Consider the following 18,006-nt stretch of genomic DNA (forward strand, 5'->3'; position numbering starts at 1 on the left):
ACAAATTTACTCATGTCTAAAGGTGGCACTAGGCAGGGAGGATATAGGGCAACCTTGGCATTTTCTAATCTTGAGGCTCTCTTGTTAGGTGCTAGCATGATTGTTAGCATGTTAGCATTTTAGCAAATTTACTCATGTCTAAAGGCAAAGGCACACATGGCATTAGGCAGGGAGGATATAGGACAACCTTGGCACTTTCTAATCTTGACGCTCTCTTGTTAGGTGCTAGCATGATGACTGTTAGCATGTTAGCATTTTAGCTAATTTACTCATGTCTAAAGGCAAATGCACACATGGCATTAGGCAGGGAGGATATAGGACAACCTTGGCACTTTTTATCTTGAGGCTCTCTTGTTAGGTGCTAGCATGATGACTGTTAGCATGTTAGCATGTTAGCAAATTTAACTCATGACCTAAAGGCAAATGCACACATGGCATTAGGCAGGGAGGATATAGGACAACCTTGGCACTTTCTAATCACGAGGCTCTCTTGTTAGGTGCTAGCATGATGACTGTTAGCATGTTAGCATTTTAACAAATTTACTCATGTCTAAAGGTGGCACTAGGCAGGGAAGATATAGGACAACCTTGGCACTTTCTAATCTTGAGGCTCTCTTGTTAGGTGCTAGCATGATGACTGTTAGCATGTTAGCAAATTTACTCATGTCTAAAGGCAAATGCCCACATGGCATTAGGCAGGGAGGATACAGGACAACCTTGGCACTTTCTAATCTTGAGGCTCTCTTGTTAGGTGCTAGCATGATGACTGTTAGCATGTTAGCATTTAAGCTAATAAACTCATGTCTAAAGGCAAAGGCACACATGGCATTGAGGCTCTCTTGTTAACAACCTTGGCACTTTCTAATATTGAGGTTCTCTTGGTAGGTGCTAGCGTGATGACTGTTAGCATGTTAGCATTTTAGCAAATGTACTCATGTCTAAAGGTAAATGTACACATGACATTAGGCAGGGAGGATATAGGACAAGCTTAGCACTTTCTAATCTTGAGGCTCACTTGTTAAGTGCTAGCATGATGACTGCCAGCATGTTAGCATTTAAGCTAATTTACTCATGTCTAAAGGCAAATGCACACATGGCATTAGACAGGGAGGATACAGGACAATCTTGGTACTTTCTAATCTTGAGGCTCTCATGTTAGATGCTAGCATGATGACTATTAGCATGTTAGCATTTTAGCAAATTTACTCATGTCTAAAGGTGGCACTAGGCAGGGAGAATATAGGACAACCTTGGCACTTTCTAATCTTGAGGCTCTCTTGTTAGGTGCTAGCATGATGACTGTTAGCATGTTAGCATTTTAGCAAATTTACTCATGTCTAAAGGCAAAGGCACACATGGCATTAGGCAGGGAGGATATAGGACATCCTTGGCACTTTCTAATCTTGAGGCTCTCTTGTTAGGTGCTAGCGTGATGACTGTTAGCATGTTAGCATTTTAGCTAATTTACTCATGTCTAAAGGCAAAGGCACACATGGCATTAGGCAGGGAGGATATAGGACAACCTTGGCACTTTCTAATCTTGAGGCTGTCTTGTTAGGTGCTAGCATGATGACTGTTAGCATGTTAGCAAATTTACTCATGGCTAAAGGCAAATGGACACATGGCATTAGGCAGGGAGGATATCGGACAACTTTGGCACTTTTTTAGGTGCTAGCATGATGAATGTTAGCATGTTAGCATTTTAGCAAATTTACTCATGTCTAAAGGCAAATGCACACATGGCATTAGGCAGGGAGGATATAGGACAACCTTGGCACTTTCTCATCTTGAGGCTCTCTTGTTAGATGCTAGCATGATGACTGTTAGCATGTTAGCATTTTAGCAAATTTACTCATGTGTAAAGGCAAATGAATGAACGAAGGAACGAACAAACTCAAAAATGTTGAAGTCAAACGTATCAGTATCGGCAGTACCCACCCCCGTATTTACTTTGTACTTTGTATCAGATGGATACCAACCTCAGCGTTATTGTCCAACTCTAATGAAAAGCTCACCAACTATTTGAGGCAGAGAATATCCATCCAGGTCCAGTAGAATAGTTCCTGTCTGAAGACACGTCCTGAGCTCAAACAGACTGTGCAAGGACAGCGTGGAAACGTGCGGTTTGCTCCATCTCTCGCTTCCTTCTTCTACTTTCTCCTCAAATTTCACCCACCTGTGGAAAAAAAAAAAAATGTTACACAGGAATGAACCCACTTGGTCGTCGTGTGTGACTATGTGACTATGAAACAGAATAACTGGAAGACTCTTCTGTGTCTCTTTGAAAGTTTGTCTTATCATCGCCGAGCAGCTTTTTTTTTTGACAATATGAAATATAATAGGCTATTTGAAAAAGGTGCGCTGCTGTTAAAGATTACTTTTGCGTATTTTCTGCTTCACGGGAGCAAACGTGGCTCATTGTGACTTTTATGATAAAGCCATCACAAATGAATATCCTTATAATATATAATTCCTTCTGCACGGTCCGTTTTTTTGTGGTGGGTTGGGCCACCCTTCGGTCCTTTACTGTGTGCATAAATAGACTCTAATGTTTTTCTGCCTTAACTTTCTTCTACATTGTCCGATAAAACTGATTTTTTTATGGGGGGGGTTTGGTCCGTTACCATGTGTGTGCATAGACCAGAGGTCTCAAACTCAATTTACTTGGGGGCCACTGGAGCTAGGGTCTGGGCAAGACTGGGCCGCATCAGGGTTTAAAAAAAAACAAAAAAAAAGCGCATTTATTAAAAACAGAAAAATTAATAAACTTTGCTTTGGTTTCGATTTTCTACAATAAAAGCTCTGATAAAACATTCCACTGTTCTCAAATATCTTAATTTTTATTTTTCTGCACAAAATAAGATGAAAAATAAATAAACAAATCATGAATAAAGAAAATCAATCAATCAGTAATAAATAAGTAAATATTATAATAATAATAAAACGGCAAATAATAAAAACTTAAGAAACCACATATAGTTGGTGGGTAGACAAATTATTTTTTTCAATTTAAAAATGAACAAAGCATTATTAGAGCCCTGTAGACATGACAAAACACGACTATAGTCACATTTATACTCTTTTTATTTACAACATATTGCGCAACTGCGGGGTCTTGAGACACATGCTAACTCGCAAACTAGAGAGCTAGCGACCTAAACGGTAGCCTCCAAGTTATTTCCTTTCAACTTAAATAGCCAAAAACTTACCACTTCCACACGGATAGGGAGGATAACTATTAACAGTTATTTAACCTTTAACATGAACATGAATCAAACGTAATAATTTTTTCTGGGTACATGATACCATACAGCATCCATATCAAACTTGCGCGGGCCGCACTTAAACATTAAACTTTCATATCAAGGCGGGGGCCTCAAACTAGTGTCCTGCGGGCCACATTTGGCCCGCGGGTCACGTGTTTGAGACCCCTGATGTAGACCAAGGATCGCTTGTACAGACATGTCTGTATATACTGTATGTGGAAAAACTTGGGGTGCAGGGGTGCTCACACTTTTTTTTTTTTTTTAGCCTGAAAGCTCCCTTTAGCATTTGCTAACTAATTATGAATTATTTCATTAATATACAAATGAAATGAAAATGATTATGTAAAACACAATGCAGCCGAAGTCAAGGCAACATATTCAAACTTTCATATCAAGGCGGGGGCCTCAAACTAGGGTCCTGTGTAGGGTTAGGGTTAGGGCTAGGGTTAGGGTTAGGGTTAGGGTTAGGGTTAGGGCTAGGGCTAGGGCTAGGGTTAGGGTTAGGGTTAGGGTTAGGGTTAGGGTTAAGGTTAGGGTTAAGGTTAAGGTTAAGGTTAGGGTTAGGGTTAGGGTTAGGGTTAGGGTTAGGGCTAGGGCTAGGGTTAGGGTTAGGGCTAGGGTTAGGGTTAGGGTTAGGGTTAGGGTTAGGGTTAGGGTTAGGGTTAGGGCTAGGGCTAGGGTTAGGGTTAGGGTTAGGGTTAGGGTTAGGGCTAGGGCTAGGGTTAGGATTAGGGTTAGGGTTAGGGTTAGGGTTTGAGACCCCTGCTGTACAGCGCGAGTGACTCAGGAGTACATTTAGGTACAAGTTCCCCAGTTTCTAGGAACGGAACTCATTCATAACCTGAGGACCAACCCTGCATATCTCCAAGGACTTTATGTATGATTGCTTCCAGTGTTTGCGTTCACCTTGCAGACTCCTTCCATTCCAGCTCGTCCCCTTCTCGCTGTAAAGTGTCCATCTCAGTGAAGAGCGTCGGTGTCGGCATGTCATCATCTTCACTCAGTATGTAACGTAGCCGCTCTGCCGCTGGAGACACTTCATAGAAGAAGAAAATGGTTAAGAAAGAAAGATGTGAGTGATATAAATTGTTTTCTTACATGTTTAAAATGAATGATGATTTATTGTCATAAAGGAGCTTTTAAAATGACATTGGATGAACATTGGATTATACTATACTACATTATGTATATTTAATGATGTACTCCTTGTATGTAGTACAGTCCATTCAGCATGGATGATAGCTGCCATGACTTAGTGACATGTGCTATAGGATAATGAGCTATACTGTATGTGAACGTATATAGACACATGGAATTACTGTACATGGGTTGTCTCCTAGCGTCATACGTGATCAATGATATCGATATGCACCCAGGGCTTATTCCGTTTGACATGTGAATAGACCATCGGTATCTTCTCTATCGACTTATTGCATTGGGGGTTCCACATCCTACCAACTCATCCACCAATGATCTTTCAGTCCTTGACTAGTGTACTATGGACTCTCTAGAATCAGATCTACCAGGCAAGATGGAAAGCGACAAGTTTCCGAGTCAGTCATCCTTCCCTCACCACCACACGATGTTTCATCCATAGAATTCCCTTTCCCAAATCAGCCAATGTATAATATATATACTATATGTAGTTCATCTTCAAACAGCTAAAATAATGCATAAGGCTAAAAATACGCAATTAGCTAAAAATGTCATCCAATACTTCTCTACAAGAGAGGAGAAATATGATCTCAGGGAAGAAGTACATTTGAAACACTTCTATGCTAGGACTATACGTTAAAAAGCCATAGCATTTCAATATGTGGAATCAATCAATCATTTAAATTTTAAAATTTAAAATTTAAAATTTAAAATTTAAAATTTAAAATTTAAAATTTAAAATTTAAAATTTAAAATTTAAAATTTAAAATTTAAAATTTAAAATTTAAAATTTAAAATTTAAAATTTTCAAAGTGCGAGGTGATATGACATAATACACATCAACTGCTTGTATTGTTTCTTGATTTGGCTCATCGTTGTGCATTGTTTGATTTCCTTACTCAATCCATTCCATAGTTTGATTCCACATATTGAAAAGCTATGGCTTTAAAATTTAAAATTTAAAATTTAAAATTTAAAATTTAAAATTTAAAATTTAAAATTTAAAATTTAAAATTTAAAATTTAAAATTTAAAATTTAAAATTTAAAATTTAAAATTTCATTTTTGTCACGTGTCGAAGTACGAGGTGATATGACATAATACATTTTTTATTTTAAGTTTTAAATAAAAAAAACCTTAAACTATATTAAGAAAGCAGGAAGTGAACAAATGTAACAGTTTAGTGATTGTAAAAGTACCAGATGGAGGGGTAGGATTTAATAAGCTTTGCTTCTTCCTACTCCTTTTGGACATGTGGAACTGGGAACTGATTATGGGATGCATTCAATTGGAATCTGATGCATGTTCAAATGAAATAAAACCATTACCATTACCATTACCATTACCATTACCATTACCATTACCATTACCATTACCATATGTACTGTATTGATAATTAAGTTTGTCTCAAGCCAAAAATCAGTATGCGGGTCAAAAAGATCCGCTGTGGCGACTCCGTAATCAGGAAAAAGCCTTAAAATTTGTATAAGTTCATATAGCGACAGTGTTGGATAAGGAAGGAGTGGACGACCAATCATATCTGAGGAAAACATATAAATTAAAATGATGTCGAAGACGGCCACCTTCTATAGTAAATTTGTTAAACTGTAAAGAGACTTTATTGATATTGACATTCCCATCTGTTATTGCAGTAATAATGGCATCCGCGGGCCTTAAATACTTAATTCAGCTTAAATTCATTCACCACATCAATGAAGTGGTTGAGTTCTGGGTAGTGTCGTCCATATGAACTGTTTATTTGTATGTCAAGAACGGCAGCAAGTCCTGAAGCCAAAATGATCCAAGCCCCAAGGGTCCCTGATTCTCTGGTGGTCAACTCACTTGTGCAGTTGATGTCTTGTAGACTCTGATCGTGCAAATCCATCAGCCCTTCCTCCATATCGATACTCGTCTCGTCTCGATACTGGTCATGGTCGTGGTGTCTGTGATGACCGTAGAGTCGGTCTCGGTCTGTGTTGGCGGTATCATGACTAGAACGCCTTCGCCTGCGCTTCCGTCGATATCCTTGAGGAACCGGGACGCCGATGTAGATAGACTGATGGTCTGCTGGAGAATGGGAATTTTTTAATTAAAAAAAATAAAATTGCGAGGCATTGACTTCAGTGGAACCTCAGTTTTAGTCATCAATTTATTTGACTAAAACTGAAGCGAAATTTTAATGAAAATTTTGGACCAAAAAAAAAATGGGGCGGATGAAAACCGAGGCTTCGAATGATTTGGCAACGTGAGCAAAATTTAAATTAAAATACTGTCTTTTTTGTCGGATTTGCTCAAAATTCCGATTGCTCTTCTGTCGACTTAGGCGGTTGTCGACATAAGCAAAAACGAAACTAGCTATTGGTTGCATAATTACTTGCGAGATATTGGATAGGGTGAATCTCAATATATCTCACTGCAGTGATGTTATTGATCTAATTTTAACAAACATTTCAATACGACTTTCTGTGGTATCGATATCAATCATTTTTTTTTCTCAAAACGCAGGCTGTTTTTTTCCGCAAAAAACACAACAAAAAATACACGATAATACTGGTAAAATATACAGCATACAAAGCCCACAATTATTATATGTTTATATTTCTGTGCATCACTGATAATGTTTTCGCATTTTGCTTGGTGGTCCTTGAACGCACCATAGTTGCTATGAAATGCAACGGTGAACTACAACGTTATCATTAGATTAGAGGTGAGTACCTTTGAGGCATATTTAGGGCTTAAAGTCACATTTATTGCAAATGTTGATCCAAAACTGTAGGAGAACATCAAAATAGCTATTATTAAAGGCGTCTCGCTTTTTTTTTTGCCGGTTGTCTCGGAAAGTAACCCCCATGAATTTACTGTCAATCAATATCAAAAAATTTTTTTCTCAGAATGCAGGCTGTTTTTTTCCGCAAAAAACATGCTAAAAAAAATACACGATAATACTTGTAAAATGTACAGCATACAAAGCCCACAATTCTTATATGTTTGTATCTCTGTGCGTCACTGATAATGTTTTTTTATCAGGTGTTGAGATTTCGCATTTTGCTTGGTGGTCCTTGAACGCACCATAGTTGCAATGAAATGCAACGGTGAACTACAATGTTATCATTAGATTAGAGTTGAGTACCTCTATGCGTGTGAGGCATATTTAGGGAATAAAGTCATATTTATTGCAAATGTTGATCCAAAACTGTAAGGGAACATCAAAATAGCTATTATTAAAGGCGTCTCGCTTTTTTTTCGCCGCTTGTCTCGGAAAGTAACCCCCATGAATTTACTGTAGTTGACATAGTAACTACAGTAATTTAAAGTCTTCACCAATCATGCATTGATAATTTTCCATGCATATTCCATGTTTGACAGATCAAATCTTAATGATGATATGCATATTTATATCATGGCTTTGGTATTCCGCATGGAAATGTACTAAGTGCGTGTACATGTGTACGTTGAAACAAAACAGCACACGCTTGTGTCACGCCATTGGACCGTATTTATTCCATTTTCCCTTGCATACATTAAAGATTAAAGCCTGTTTTGCTCGTCTAGAGGGCGACTTTATAAAAGTCATAATCTCGTACTCACCCTCCTCCTCCTCATAGCGAAGGTGAGAGACACCCATCCCTCGGTCTCCATGGTCCATCCTGGTCATTTAGACAAAAGAGTTAATGGTAATGGTAATGGTAATGGTTTTATTTCATTTGAACATGCATCAGATTACAATTGAATGCATCCCATAATCAGTTCCCAGTTCCAGATGTCCAAAAGGAGTAGGAAGAAGCAAAGCTTATTAAATCCTACCCCTCCATCTGGTACTTTTACAATCAGTAACTGTTACATTTGTTCACTTCCTGCTTTCCTAATATAGTTTAAGTTTTTTTTAATTTAAATGTTTTTTAATTTAAATTTAAAAATTTAAAAATTTAAAAATTTAAAAATTTAAAAATTTAAAAATTTAAAAATTTAAAAATTTAAAAATTTAAAAATTTAAAAATTTAAAAATTTAAAAATTTAAAAATTTAAAAATTTAAATTAAAAAACCATTATTTATTTATTTATTAATTAATATAAGATTTAATTAAATTAATCATTTATTAATTCAATAATTTATTTTATTAAAAAAAATTGTTTTTTTTTAATTTTTATTTTTCTTACATTTTTTGTCCTGTCCATGGCTTTTTAACGTAGTCCTAGCATGTACTTCTTCCCTGAGATCATATTTCTCCTCTCTTGTAGAGAAGTATTGGATGACATTTTTAGCTAATTGCTTATTTTTAGCCTTATGCATTATTTTAGCTGTTTGAACTATGAACTATATCAGCAAGTTGAAAGTATTTGCGATTTTAGAAATAAGGAGTTAGTATGTTCTCTGTAGGCGGCATTATGAATTATCCTTACTGGCCTTTTTTTGCAGTACATTTTAGGGTTAGACATTTGCTGTTAAGGGTTATTAGGAATTACACATTTCACAAAAAAAAAGGCAGAAAATATTTTTGGATGCTGCCAGAACTCCCTGTTGAAGGTTTGGGAGGTTTCCCCCACCTCCTGAAAAAAAACATATGTGTGTATGGTATGTAAATGTAACACAAAAAAATATACAAAATAGCAAAAAGGCACCTTCCCTTATTGTATAAAAGTAGTGAAAATACAAATAACTGTAGTGTTTTTTTGGACATGAAGGTGAGTGTACATAGTATGTTTACTTCCGTGTGTGTCACATGTTAGCCATAGCTTTGAGTCTCAGCGGTAACACTGGATCTTGTGCACTGACCTGTTTGTTGGCTTACAATGGGAATCAATCAATGGGAAAATAATTAAAAGCCGAGCCAAGTCAATGGAAATGTGCAAGATTCAAACTAACGTGAGTGCAACTTCAAACTCCCGCATTGACCGCAACCAGCAAAGTTTAAGGCCGCCGTGTTTCTGCTGAACTGAGTTTAACGACATTGACCGATAGATATGATACACTGATACAGAAATAAATTAAGGTAAGGGATCACTTCCTGTACATTAACATTCTAGAAAAAGGAAATTATGGACAATAAAATAACTAAGAATGATCATTGGAAATCCATTCAGGCTTCAAATCAGTGGAAAAATCAAATCACAACTTCCGTAAATTTTGTCGGGTCTGGGCAAGGCTGGGCCACATCAGGTTTTCAAAAAAAAAAAAATTATTAAAAACAGAAAAATATACAAACTTTTTCAGTGCTTTGGTTCCGATTTTCTACAATAAAAGCTCTGATAAAACATTCCACTGTTCTCAAATATCTTAATTTTTATTTTTCTGCACAAAATAAGATGAAAAATAAATAAACAAATCAAGAATAAAGAAAATCAATCAATCTGTAATAAATAAATATAATAATATTAATAATAATAAAACGGCAAATAATAAAAACTTAAGAAAGCACATATAGTTGGTGGGTAGACAAATGATTTTTTTCAGATTAAAATGAACAAAGCATTATTAGAGCCCTGTAGACATGACAAAACACGACTATAGTCACATTTATACTCTTTTTATTTACAACATATTGCGCAACTGCAGGGTCTTGAGACACATGCTAACTCGCAAACTAGAGAGCTAGCGACCTAAACGGTAGCCTTCAAGTTATTTCCTTTAAACTTAAATAGCCAAAAACGTACCACTTCCACACGGATAGGGAGGATAACTATTAACAGTTATTTAACCTTTAACATGAACATGAATCAAACGTAATAATTTTTTCTGGGTACATGATACCATACAGCATCCATATCAAACTTGCGCGGGCCGCGCTAACATTAAACTTTCATATCAAGGCGGGGGCCTCAAACTAGTGTCCTGCGTGCCACATTTGGCCCACGGGCCGCGTGTTTGAGACCGTTGATTTAGGGTGTTTGGTTGAAATTACCAATGGATTTGGTACACAGCTTGGGACTGACAAAAAAAATTGCCTTCCCAGACCATTAATGCGCCACTGCCAAACCAGTCAAACCAGAACATGTTGCCATCACCAGAATGGTCTCCACAGTGTATCTGTGAGCAAGGCAGCATTCCAATGGCAGATTTGGTGTCCCTGGTTGAGGTTCTCATCTGTCATCTGCTTCCCTATTAAACATTCTGGCTTTCTGTCTTGTTGTATGCAACCTCGTAGCTATTAGTTATTGGTAGAGTATTTTTTTCTCTCTCATTGGAAATGATTCTGTTATCATCTGTTTTGGTTAATGAACTGTTTATATGGCTACACTTTTGTGCTGTAATTCGCTTTTCAATCTGGGGATGGCCTCCTTCTTGCGTATCGAGATCGCAAGTTTGATATGGATGCTGTATGGTATCATGTACCCAGAAAAAATTATTACGTTTGATTCATGTTCATGTTAAAGGTTAAATAACTGTTAATAGTTATCCTCCCTATCTGTGTGGAAGTGGTAAGTTTTTGGCTATTTAAGTTTAAAGGAAATAACTTGAAGGCTACCGTTTAGGTCGCTAGCTCTCTAGTTTGCGAGTTAGCATGTGTCTCAAGACCCTGCAGTTGCGCAATATGTTGTAAATAAAAAGAGTATAAATGTGACTATAGTCGTGTTTTGTCATGTCTACAGGGCTCTAATAATGCTTTGTTCATTTTAATCTGAAAAAAATCATTTGTCTACCCACCAACTATATGTGGTTTCTTAAGTTTTTATTATTTGCCGTTTTATTATTAATATTATTATATTTATTTATTACTGATTGATTGATTTTCTTTATTCTTGATTTGTTTATTTATTTTTCATCTTATTTTGTGCAGAAAAATAAAAATTAAGATATTTGAGAACAGTGGAATGTTTTATCAGAGCTTTTATTGTAGAAAATCGGAACCAAAGCACTGAAAAAGTTTGTATATTTTTCAGTTTTTAATAAATGCGTTGTTTTTTTTTTTGTTTTTTTTTTGGAAAACCTGATGCGGCCCAGCCTCACCCAGACCCTAGCTCCAGTGGCCCCCAGGTAAATTGAGTTTGAGACCCCTGTCTTAAACTAATAAGGTAATGGACTGGGCTAATTAAACACCTACAGTCAAGTCTGCGAGTACGTTTGAGGGCTTGTAAATCGAGATCCTTGAGATCTTTTTGCAAAACTTCTGACATCCACGCATATACAAAGGCAGTCCGACGTGTCATGGTTACACATGCACACCCATATATTAATAATACTGTACAAAAACCGTCGTCAAGGACAAAGATAGTATCCTTGAGTATGTCCAAGGATCTACAGACAGTGAAGATTAAGCAGTGTAGCGATCTCATTTCTGTCTCTCCCTCTCTTGCAACGTCCTTTCCAGTGTGTAAGACAACCCAAGGATACAAGTAGCAAATTGTTCACTTTTTTTTTATTTCATTGTTGTATTGAATTTTTCTATTACTGTATGTTTTATGTTATCTGTACTATGTGACTTAGGAATTAATTAAGGTACAATTGAGGTAGAAGTATGTAGACCAGGGGTCTCAAACTCAATTTACTTGGGGGCCACTGGAGCTAGGGTCTGGGTGAGACTGGGCCGCATCAGGTTTTCCAAAAAAACAAACAAAAAATGCATTTATTAAAAACAAAAAAAATTAAAAAACTTCGCTTTGGTTCCAATTTTCTACAATAAAAGCTCAGATAAAACATTCCACTGTTCTCAAATATCTTAATTTTTATTTTTCTGCACAAAATAAGATGAAAAATAAATAAACACATCAAGAATAAAGAAAATCAATCAATCAGTAATAAATAAATATAATAATAATAATAATAATAAAACCTTAAGAAACCACATATAGTTGGTGGGTAGACAAATGATTTTTTTCATATTAAAATGAACAAAGCATTATTAGAGCCCTGTAGACATGACAAAACACGACTATAGTCACATTTATACTCTTTTTATTTACAACATATTGCGCAACTGCAGGGTCTTGAGACACATGCTAACTCGCAAACTAGAGAGCTAGCGACCTAAACGGTAGCCTTCAAGTTATTTCCTTTAAACTTAAAATAGCCAAAAACTTACCACTTCCACACGGATAGGGAGGATAACTATTAACAGTTATTTAACCTTTAACATGAACATGAATCAAACGTAATATTTTTTTCTGGGTACATGATACCATACAGCATCCATATCAAACTTGCGCGGGCCGCACTAACATTCAACTTTCATATCAAGGCGGGGGCCTCAAACTAGTGTCCTGCGTGCCACATTTGGCCCGCGGGCCGCGTGTTTGAGACCGCTGATGTAGACCAAGGATCGCTTGTACAGACATGTGGAGGTTAACTATTAACAGTTATTTAACCTTTAACATGAACATGAATCAAACGTAATAATTTTCTCTGGGTACATGATACCATACAGCATCCATATCCAGAATCATAAAGAAGTTGCATTCATCAAAAGCGAATCAGGAGGGGAGCTTAATGTCAGCTGACTGATGACATCACATGACATCTACAAAGTGACGTTGGCACGATTGAGCCAAAACCGCCTTGGCGGTCTATCGATGTAACGGGCACCCCTGCCCTCAGGGGCTATTAATTTTCTTCCACGACTTTACCTACTCGCTTTAGTCTTGTTGCCACGGCAACACAAAAAACAGATAAATCATAAACAGATTTGATGCTGAGTCACTTTTTTCGGAAGACGAGCTTTAAGAGCCATTAAGCTCCAATGTGTGATATCAGAGACCCGGTACCCTTAATGGATACCAAAGGTGTTCTCAAAGTATTACAGTTTTACGACCTAATCCGGATCCATTATTCCAATTCATTCGTTTTCGGTACGGAGGATGGGTGGGTTATCCCCACGGAGCCAAGTCAGGGATGTTTGCAGCGGTGGTTCCCTGCCTGGGTAATTAGTGCTGTCACATCAGTGTCCTTCACACCCGGTTAACAACAAGGGATCAATGGGCACACACTGTCACCAAAACCCGACACAACGCCTCACGTGCACATGGGATAGTGTGTTCATGTGTGATGCTAGTACGCCTGCCAGCGCACGTGCCTTTCTCCGATGTCGTTATATACAGCAACAAATACTCACAATGAATAAAAAAACAATAATTATGTTTCATATACATATATATATATGGTTAGTTTTGGTTCTGCTTGAGTTTATTTAAGTAAATATGGAAATATTTGGTTGAAAAAATAACTAAAATGAATTGGAATTGTGTATCTGCAGTAATCATAACATTCAGAAATGACACTACAGTACATTCATATATAAATAGTGTATTTATTTGGCATATTATGTGTCATAATGTGAGTGTGAATGGTTGTTTGTCTATATGTGCCCTGTGATTGACTGGCCACCAGTCCAGGGTGTACGCCGCCGCTCGCCCGAAGACAGCTGGGATAGGCTTCAGCATACCCCTCGGACCCTCGTGAGGATAAGTGGTAGAAAATGAATGAATTAATTTGACATATTATGTGTTATAATGTGAGTGTGAATGGTTGTTTGTCTATATGTGCCCTGTGATTGGCTGGCCACCAGTTCGGAGTGTAGCCTGCCGCTCGTCCGAAGACAGCTGGGATAGGCTCCAGCACCCCCGCGACCCTCGTGAGGAAAAGCGGTAGAAAATGAATGAATGAATGAATATTATGTGTCATAATGTGAGTGTGAATGGTTGTTTGTCTATATGTGCCCTGTGATTGGCTGGCCACCAGTTCAGGGTGTACTCTGCCTCTCGCCCGAAGACAGCTGGGATAGGCTCCAGCATACCCCTCGGACCCTCGTGAGGATAAGCGGTAGAAAAATGAATGAATTAATTTGATATATTATGTGTCATAATGTGAGTGTGAATGGTTGTTTGTCTATATGTGCCCTGTGATTGACTGGCCACCAGTCCGGAGTGTAGCCCGCCGCTCGTCCGAAGACAGATGGGATAGGCTCCAGCATACCCCTCGGACCCTCGTGAGGATAAGCGGTAGAAAATGAATGAATGAATTTGACATATTATGTGTCATAATGTGAGTGTGAATGGTTGTTTGTCTATATGTGCCCTGTGATTGGCTGGCCACCAGTCCAGGGTGTACACCGCCTCTCGCCCGAAGACAGCTGGGATAGGCTCCAGCATACCCCTGCGAGCCCAGTGATGATCAGCAGCATAGAAAATGGATGTATGTGTCATATATAATAAAAAAAAATAACATTTAAAAAAATCAATTAAAAAAAACAGCAATAATGTGGGAAAAAATTGAAAAAAATGTAAGAAAATTTTTTAAATGTTTATATTTTTAAATTATAATTTTTTATAATTTTTATAATTTTTTTTATTATAATTAATAAATATTTCCAAGGAACTACAAAAAGCTCATACTCTAGCTATACTTGATTTTTTTTTTGCATTTAAAAAAATGTCTGAAGTATAAGTCCCAATTTTTTTTTTGTATTTTTTTTGGTTGTACAGAATCAAATACTCAAGCTAAAATGTGACAACAAACAGGATGACGGAGTCTACCGTTATCATCGAAGCACTTTAAAATTCAATACCGCAGGCCTCTTGTAGAATCAAGAACCAAGAAGTCATGAAATTCAGCAGGACAAAGTGGAACAGAACCAAAAGCAACGATACTAAGAAGATCCAGAAACCGCTTCTGGGAAAAAATAAAATAAAATAAAATGAATCGACCTACCTGGTTCAGTTGTCAGCCAGATGACTCAAAACAAACAAATAACGATTAGTACTTTACTTGGTCACATCAGTAAAAAATGCCGACAAAGTACCGACAAACTTGCAAATAAAACAAAAGCAGCAAAGAGGAAAACACTCCATGGTAATTGTTAGCGTCTGCAAACTGTCTAACTTTCTGTCGCTCTCTCCCTCTCTCTCTCTCTCTGTCTCATCATCGGTTCGATGATAGGAAAACTAGAACTGACAAAGGCCTTCAGGCAGGAAGTTATGTCAAACAAACACCAGCTTGTCATAGGGAGTTTTGTCACTATGCTGCACCAGCAGTTCGGTATAATATCAATAGTGTATGATATGCATCAATGGTTAAATGATGGTGAAAATAATAATGTCATATAATTCATTTAACAATTTAGAGGACTTCAACGACGCAAGGGGTACTGTAGGTCAGATGGAGGCGAAACCATTAGTGCCACATTAAAGGTGTGTTAGAATGCGCTTAATTTTGTGAAGATGGAGCCTTGAGTGAGTTTGCGGTCTGACACGATGACTCAAATTAAACTTTAGTACGCGTTTTTTTTTAGTCATATAAAATGGAACCGAAAGTGATGTACAAAGTAAATAAGTAGATAAGATGAGCAAAAACCATTAAAGTGGACCCATTGTGCACATTTTCAACCCTTTGTATTGAATTGTGGACTCCTATAGAGCAGCTACACACAATAAACCCCAACAGAAAGCTTTCCAGATCATCCAGTATCTGCACCTATTCTGTATTTCCTGTATTGTTTATGAAACTAATCGGGTTCGTTTGTAGTTAGAAAGCGCTTTGGCCATGTGACCAATCACAGCGGAGTTTTCTTTCTGAAGTTTTCTGATTTAGAAAGTTACTAAATACTTACTGTAATGTCACAATATTTACTAAACTAAAGAGTACTGCCAGAAAATAGTGAAAATGTGACAAAATTCATTTCAACACGGCCGTGGCAATTGCTCATTTGGGAAGCTGAACAAAAAAAATGGCACCGGTTGAGCTATGTAATAACACTGTAATAACACTATATTAACTCTGTAATAACCAAAAAAAAGCAGAACAATTGTTTCATTTTACCTGCACAAAACAAGCACAAAAAATGACACCGCTTTGGTTCAATTTGGAGCATGTTGCGGGACTTGGTGACCTTTGGTTGATCTATGTAATAACACTGTAATAACTCTGTAATAACGCAAAAACAAACGCAAAAAAAAAGTTTCATTTTACCTGAACAAAATGAGCAAGCACAAAAAAACGGCACCGCTTTAGTTCAATTTGGAGCATGTTGGGGGGGGAGGGTGACCTTTGGTTGAGCTATGTAATAACACTGTAATAGCACTGTATTAACTCTGTAATAACCCCCCCCAAAAACGGCATAATTATTCAACTATGCATTGCTCCTATAGAGCAGCTACACACAATAAACCCCAACAGAAAGCTTTCCAGATCATCCAGTATCTGCACCTATTCTGTATTTCCTTTATTGTTTATGAAACTAGTGTAGGGTTAGTTCGTAGTTAGAAAGCGCTTTGGCCATGTGACCAATCACAGTGGAGTGGGCATGCCCGGAGGCGGGTCGTGGGTGGGTGGACGCACAAATCCAAGGAAATAACAACTGGAATAGGGTGCAGATTCTGGAAGATTTAGAAAGTTTTCTGTGTGGGTTATTGTGTGTAGCTCCTCTATAGAAGTCCACAAGTAAATACAAATGAGTCGACAAATGAGCATAAAAGTACCGGGTGAGGGAACTATCTATTATTATCTATTAAAGGCTAACGGAGCAAGACCGCCGCCATGAAGGACCATGAATGTACGAGAATATACGAGGTGGATTCTGGTCTTGAGCGTTGAGTGTGAAATTAAATCAAGCGCCCCCACTAACACGAGACAGATTCCATCCAAGGTTGCCGAAAATTGAGTCAGACACACAATAGAGCGATGTGGTCTCCAGATGACCGCGTATGGTGTCCGGGGTCATGGGTGAGATGGAGTCTATCCCAGCTGACTTTGGGTCCCATGACACAAACAAACAAACATACACACACACACACACTTGAAGTCACTGAGGGGGAAACAAAGCATTGCCATCACAAAAAAAGGGAAACAACACAAACTCAATCTCGGCCGGGAGTGTGCGAGTCATGAGCGAGTCGTTCAAAGTTTTAACTGAATTTGGACTCACGGTTTACTACTCTTTTCCTAACTTGTTCACGGACTCACCTCTGCTTCAAAACCCATATTTACCAACATTTTGGTAATATGACTGAATAATATTTTTCTCAAATGTGAGAAATTCACGTCAAATGTGACTCAGGCCAAATCTTATAACGTTAATATAACGTTAATATAACGTTAATATAACGTTAATATAACGTTAATATAACGTTAATATAACGTTAACTCATAAACGTTAACTCATAAACGTTAATAACTCAAAAACAAAAGCAGCACAAACATTCATTTTACCTGCACAAAAATGACGCTACTTTGGTTCAATTTGGAGCATGTTGGGGGGGCTGGGTGACCTTTGGTTGAGCTATGTAATAACACTGTAATAACATTGTATTAACTCTGTAATAACTCAAAAACAAACGCAGAATTTTTTTTTCATTGTACCTGCACAAAACGAGCACAAAAACATGGCACCACTTTGGTTCAATTTAAAGCATGTTGGGGGCTGGGTGACCTTTGGTTGAGCTATGTAATAACACTGTATTAGCTCTGTAGTAACGCAAAAACAAACGCTGATTTTTTTAAAAAAATTTTACCTGCACAAAACGAGCACAAAAAACGGCACCACTTTGGTTCAATTTAAAGCATGTTGGGGGGGCTGGGTGACCTTTGGTTGACCTGTGTAATAACACTGTATTAACTCTGTAATAACACAAAAACAAATGCAGAATTTGAAAAAGAATGT

At 37.5% G+C, this 18,006-nt stretch overlaps 1 protein-coding gene across 3 annotated transcripts in view; it reads right to left on the reverse strand.

Moving 5' to 3' along the window:
- The window catches only part of slc4a5a (solute carrier family 4 member 5a), a 55,181-nt gene extending 39,878 nt beyond the window's left edge, over positions 1 to 15,303 (reverse strand). For 2 of the 3 annotated variants that reach the window (XM_058070074.1, XM_058070073.1), the window contains exons 1-5: positions 15,060 to 15,303; positions 8,009 to 8,067; positions 6,263 to 6,487; positions 4,173 to 4,302; positions 2,016 to 2,176 (exon numbers count right to left, since the gene is read on the reverse strand). In XM_058070074.1, the coding sequence (XP_057926057.1) occupies positions 2,016 to 2,176; positions 4,173 to 4,302; positions 6,263 to 6,487; positions 8,009 to 8,066 (574 nt within the window). In that variant the 5' untranslated portion in view covers position 8,067; positions 15,060 to 15,303. The remainder of the gene's footprint in view (positions 1 to 2,015; positions 2,177 to 4,172; positions 4,303 to 6,262; positions 6,488 to 8,008; positions 8,068 to 15,059) is intronic. The other variant, XM_058070075.1, reaches the window with a different exon arrangement.
- Positions 15,304 to 18,006: the final 2,703 nt, after the last annotated feature.

Source organism: Doryrhamphus excisus, chromosome 4 (genome assembly GCF_030265055.1).
Source record: "Doryrhamphus excisus isolate RoL2022-K1 chromosome 4, RoL_Dexc_1.0, whole genome shotgun sequence".
Taxonomy (NCBI): Eukaryota; Metazoa; Chordata; class Actinopteri; order Syngnathiformes; family Syngnathidae; genus Doryrhamphus; species Doryrhamphus excisus.